Here is a 5,684-nt window from a genome sequence, read left to right on the forward strand (position 1 = left end):
TTTTTTGGAGAGGGGATGGTAAAGAACAGCAAGAAAAAAACATCAGTTATAGGGTTAGCTCATTTTCTTATTTTCCTGCCCTAATTGTGCATTCTTTCTGTAAAAATCACTAAAGCATTTTCTTACAAGGCACAGCAAATCCAGATAAACCATAAATGATGTTTAAAAACAGCCACCCCAAAATGTAATTATTTGGCTTTTTCCTACAGGTTTGCTATCTCGCAGAACTTGTTGATATTCTTCCAAATAGAGAGCAGTTTTTATTTGCTCTGTTTTGCATCACATCAGATCTTATCATGAGTCAAAAAGATTTGTCAGAAGAAGCGGAGGAGAGCCCTCAACCCTTATGTATCACCTGTGGCCAACCACATTTACCAGAAGAGAACCACCTGTACAGCTACACAGAAGAAGTGGATGATGATCTAATATGCCACATCTGCCTGCAAGCTTTGATCCAGCCACTGGACACTCCTTGTGGTCACACCTACTGCACAGTCTGCCTTACAAACTTCCTAGTGGAAAAAGACTTCTGCCCTGTGGATCGCAAAATTTTGATTCTACAGTCTTGCAGGAAGTCCAACATACTAGTAAATAAACTCCTGGATAAGCTAATGGTTAGCTGCCCTTTCACAGAACACTGCTCAGAGGTTTTGCAACGTTGTGACCTTGAACAGCATTTCCAAACTGGGTAAGTCCCACCCCCAACTTTTGTTTTTTGCTTGCTTGTTTGTTTGTCTGAGAAGGGACTGAAAGCATCAGTAACCTGAAAGGAGTCCAGCACATGCTGCTTATAATGGACAGTTAATTTAAACACAGATTTCTCTAATTCAGCTCTGATAGAAGCTCATTGTATTCAAAGGAGTTAAGTTAGGACTAAATTTGCCCATTCATTTGAGTATATTCTTATTCTCCTCACTACAACAAACAAACTCAAATACACCAAGTTCTTTTGGGCAGTATCCTGGGGCTGATCAAGGAGGATATCTCCATGGTAAATTGTACAGTAAAAGTGTGTATTGGGCGTAGGGATATCTTAAATATTTTGTAGTTGCTATAAGGGGGGTATAAATTGCCTTCTCTTTCTTTAAAAGTTACCTATATATGAAACTGAGAAGAACTTATCCAGTAAGATGTTCAAAAGCACTTTAAGCCATTTCTGAAATTGGGCCTGAACACTTTAGAAGCCTAAATCCCATTGAAAGTCAGTGGCACTTAGGCTCCTACGTCACTTTTGAAAATGATACTTAAGCTCCTAAATTATATAGGTGCTTTTGAGCCCTTTACCTGTGACCTTCAATGATGCTATCTTGCTCTACACCACCCACGGATCTGGCCAACTTTGTATTGTCAAAACTGAAAGACATTTTAAAATGTGGGCCCCCAACATGAATGTGCTTGTTTCTTGGTGTTTATGCAACCATAATTTGTGGCTACATATTGGTCATATGTACTTCTGAAATTAGATTTCATTGCTCACTGTGATGGTATCTGAAAACTCATGATTTAATCACCTCCTTTTTTTAATTTCCTGGTTCTGATTGTTTTTTTGATCAGCTGTGGTGTGTTCTATGTTGTTTTTAGCTTTCTCTCTTTCAAGGGGGATGGGTTAGCAATGTCACTTAAAGTTTTAACCTTTGGCCAATACTCTTACCTGAGGCATGAAAAAAGTATTAATAGTGATAGCAGTGAACTAACCATAGTACTCTGGCTGTATAATACTATTGTGCAACTTTGCTGCTCCTCTACAGTAAGTGTATTTGATTCAAGACTCTGTTAGTTGGAAGACTCTAGTTCCACCAGCCTCTTTCTTCTCCACAATTCATACAATTTGTGTATGTATTTTGGATACCCTTCAACTAGATCTCAGTAGAACTGCTGATTGTATAACTATTGTAGGCTTCTCTGCAGAGGAGCCCTGTCAATAAACCTAGCAAAGACCAAACACACGCCCAGTAACTTGGTCATTACAGATGCCCGAAAAAGCATCTACTAACATGTCATAGTGGGTCAGAGACCTAAGAGGTAGAGGGTAGATACAGATTTCATTTTCCATTTGGTAATTAAAACATGGTGTTTCCTAGTCATTATTTATTTTTGAATTTTAATGAACAGTTTTTACATAGAGGCAGAATGATCTGTATTCTATGGAGTAAGGATAGGGCCAGAATTTAGGATTTCATGATTCCTAATATCTACTCTGATACTGACACACAGTGTGGTGTGGGACAAGTTACTTAATTTTTCTATTTATCTCAGTTTCCCCATTTGTAAAATGGGGATAATGATACTACCCAGCTTGCAGGAGACGTGTGTTGTGCATGGTGATTTGACATTATAAAGTACTAGCAAATATTATTGCAATGATAATTACCAAATGTCAGTGGCGCTCTCAGCTTCTTCATAGAACATAAGCCTCTGGCCCACCTGACCTGGATCCATCAGAAAAGAGAAGAACTGGCTCAACAGCATGTGCCTACTTCCTTTCTCCTGCCCTGCCTGACCAAGCAGACAACTTCTACAGGTGCTCCCCGAGGTTCCAGCTCAGCAGATCTGGAGAGAGTGGGCCTGTGGGGAGACAGTATTGGCCAATCTAGTGCTATCTTTCCCTGACCCCTGAAACCTGTGGGCCAACCCAGTACAACTTAATGCTGAACAAGTCATTGAACTGGTTCCCCCTCTGCATGTGGAACCCACTCTCCTCCCTAAGGATGGTTCTATGGGCTGAGTTACAATAGAGCCAGGGGCTAGATAAAAGGTAGGAAGAAATGCAGAGAGAGCAGGCCCTCTTTGTGGATGGCACTTGGGTGATCTACAGTTTTTGAGGGACAAACCCACTGCACTTTCCATGAGGTCATGAGGCAACCCACACAAGCACACCCCTCCCCAAAGTAAGAGTTAAGAGGAAACTTCATGAGTACCAGCTGGCTGAGTTTCCTTGCCCCTACACCAGAATGACCTACCTAGGGGACTTTCAAACCCTATATTTGTAGATAAAGCGTATTAATTGTTTTGATGCAACCATTTGGTAATTATCATTACCACTCTTTGTTGCTTGTGACTACTTTAGCCCATTGAGGTGCAGAAACCCCACTGCAGTGTGAATTCCAGTCCATAATAGCACAGGAGACAAGAAGGGCTGCGTGTGCTTCAAGCAAGGAATGTGTCTCGTCTAGGCATAACGCAGATTGAAATGACAGTGTTCTGTTTAGCACTGGCAAATCAATATGGGAGGGAGAAGGTGTATGATTCTGCTAATAAAGTAGTCTGATGCTTGTGGAGGGAGCAACTCAAACCCAGACTGAAATCTCCGCTAAATGTGACTGTTGTTCTCAGTGAATAAATCAAAGTGGATTCTATTAGAGTCATCAGTGTAGCCAGCTATTGACAGATTCTTTTATAAATCTGTCTCTGGCCTGTTCTTTTTCTCGGAGAGAAAATGAAAGCTCCCTCCTTTTCACAGATGAGATAATTGATAGGACAAGGTGAGTTTCTTGCGTATTTATGCTTGTGCTTAATAAGAGAACTTTAATTGCTTATAACTGGAATCGGCACAAACATGCATTAAAAACGTTCTCATTTAAAATTAGTTATTTGTATTATTCAAAAAAGACAGAGATGATGTGTCCTGGGTTCATATTTAAATTACCTTTGCACAAAAACATCTAGCTGAATATTGAGAATTTAGATTGGTTATTGATTCCAGTTCAATCAGTTAAGCTCCTTTGTGGTATTTTACTTTAAAAAGGTGTGGTCATCCTACATTGCTTGCTTTGGAGCTGCGGGGGGGAGGGAGGTTCATTTGCCATGTTGAGACTACTACACCCTTCTCTGATGCAGTTTAGCTGATAACCCATCTGCTTCTGGCCAGTGATGTAAATGTACCAGCTGCTTCTGAAGAACCACTCTGAATACTGCAGGAGGCAGGTCTCTTTCCTGTGCATCAGCCTGCTCTGCAGCATAAGTCACTATCTCGCCAACCATGCTGTGCTGTCCCTAAACCCGCACATCTACCCATCTGAGAATCCGATCAAGTAATCCTCTTACAGGTCAATGATTTTTCAGCATAGCTTCGTTTCAGGGATTTAAATTTGATTCATAATGTGCTACCAATTGCGTTGAAATGGAAAGGCTCATTTAGAAAGGGTTTGGCTGACAAGCTTGAAGTTCTGTGTCCCATCAGCAAGCAGAGAAAAAGTGGGAAGGAGGAAACCTAGCAGCAGTGCCAGCCCTACGCTGAAAATGAAGGCTCTTCTGTTACTGGTCCTACCTTGGCTAAGTCCTGCAAACTACATAGACAATGTGGGCAATCTGCACTTCCTGTACTCAGAGCTGTGAGTACTCACAGTCGTGCTGTTGTTGTGGTCTCTGTGTGTGTCTATGTATTGTCTTTTTAATGGAGAAATTTTCGGTATGCAATACCTGTGTGTGTGTGTGTGTAAACTACAAAGCATCTTGCCAAGGGCTTAAAACAATGCCACACACAGCCTGCATCTGATTGGAAGGACTAATAATAGCAATACTTCTCTAGTGCTTTCCACTTTTGAAATATGGAAGCAGCTGAGACAAGCTGAATGAAGCAGTCTTTCTGTCTCCTTGTCAACTTTGCTTTTCTGGGCTGGTGTTTCTGATTGTTGTTTTTGTTTTTTTGCCCCTTTGTGTCTCCTTTTCTGTCCATAAATAGACTCAAACAGAAGATGAGAGTAGAGCATGGGATCACAGATACAAACCCTTTGTAAATCACTCTGTGTGCGTATGTGTTCTCTGTGTAAATCTGCACACCTTTGGTAAAACACCCCATCGCTGAGGACGCTTTCCCATACATAATTCACTTATGAGAGGAAAGAAATCCCCCATGTTTGTGGTTTTTGCCTATAGCAGAATGTTGTTTTCTCTATAATATTGCCTATTTTAAATGTAATGATCCACATTTACATCATCTGGTGTGTTAAAAACATAACTGACCTTGCCAAAGCTTACAATAAATACTCTGTCACTTCATGCGTGGTCAATAAATGATGCTAGTTTAATTAAAGCTTAGATGCAATGGTAATAGGTGCTGTTTAAATGCAGATAAATATAGTAATGCATTATAAGAATATTAGCAAATATGGTCTGAAGTAAAATAGGTTTTATTAATTTCAACATGTTGCTTGAGATGAATGAATGAAGTGACTTATTTTGCTAAAGAATTATAAGGTAACTACCCTTTGAAGGGGAGTTGATAAGAACAGTTTTAATTCACAGGATATGTTTGTGGTTGTGTTGTCTCTGCTCTCATACCAAACTCATAGCGTTTGAGATAACAAAAAGTCCCCTTTTGAAATTCTTGTTTGATGTGCATGACAGCAATTAATAATTCAGTAATTCTTTATGGTGCTACTCAGGATTTCTATATGCCATACAGTCTTTTTTTAAATATTAAAAAGAATGTGGCTTAGACGACCATAGCCAAAACGCTAAATTAAAATCAGGTTTGTGCTAAGAATGTTCATTTAAAAAAATAAATCACTTAAGCAAAGCAAGCTACAGAAAATCAAGCAGAAACTGGAGCAGATGAACATTTATAATGGAAACAATGGCATCTGGGGCATCCAGTTTCCAGGAAAGCAAACTGATGAGATTAATCGGAGCTTGTGTACACACACACACACACACACACACACACACACACACACACACACACA

The 5,684-nt window shown here is 40.0% G+C and overlaps 1 protein-coding gene across 2 annotated transcripts in view; it reads left to right on the plus strand.

Moving 5' to 3' along the window:
* The first annotated feature begins 296 nt into the window (after positions 1-296).
* LNX1 (ligand of numb-protein X 1) overlaps positions 297-5,684 on the plus strand; it is an 83,260-nt gene continuing 77,872 nt past the window's right edge. The window contains exon 1 of one of the 2 annotated variants that reach the window (XM_024215958.1): positions 297-688. In XM_024215958.1, the coding sequence (XP_024071726.1) occupies positions 297-688 (392 nt within the window). Of the gene's footprint in view, positions 689-4,239; positions 4,332-5,684 lie in introns of those variants that run through there. The other variant, XM_024215966.1, reaches the window with a different exon arrangement.

Source organism: Terrapene carolina, unplaced genomic scaffold (genome assembly GCF_002925995.2).
Source record: "Terrapene carolina triunguis isolate 2854851 unplaced genomic scaffold, T_m_triunguis-2.0 Scaffold66, whole genome shotgun sequence".
Classification (NCBI taxonomy): Eukaryota; Metazoa; Chordata; order Testudines; family Emydidae; genus Terrapene; species Terrapene triunguis.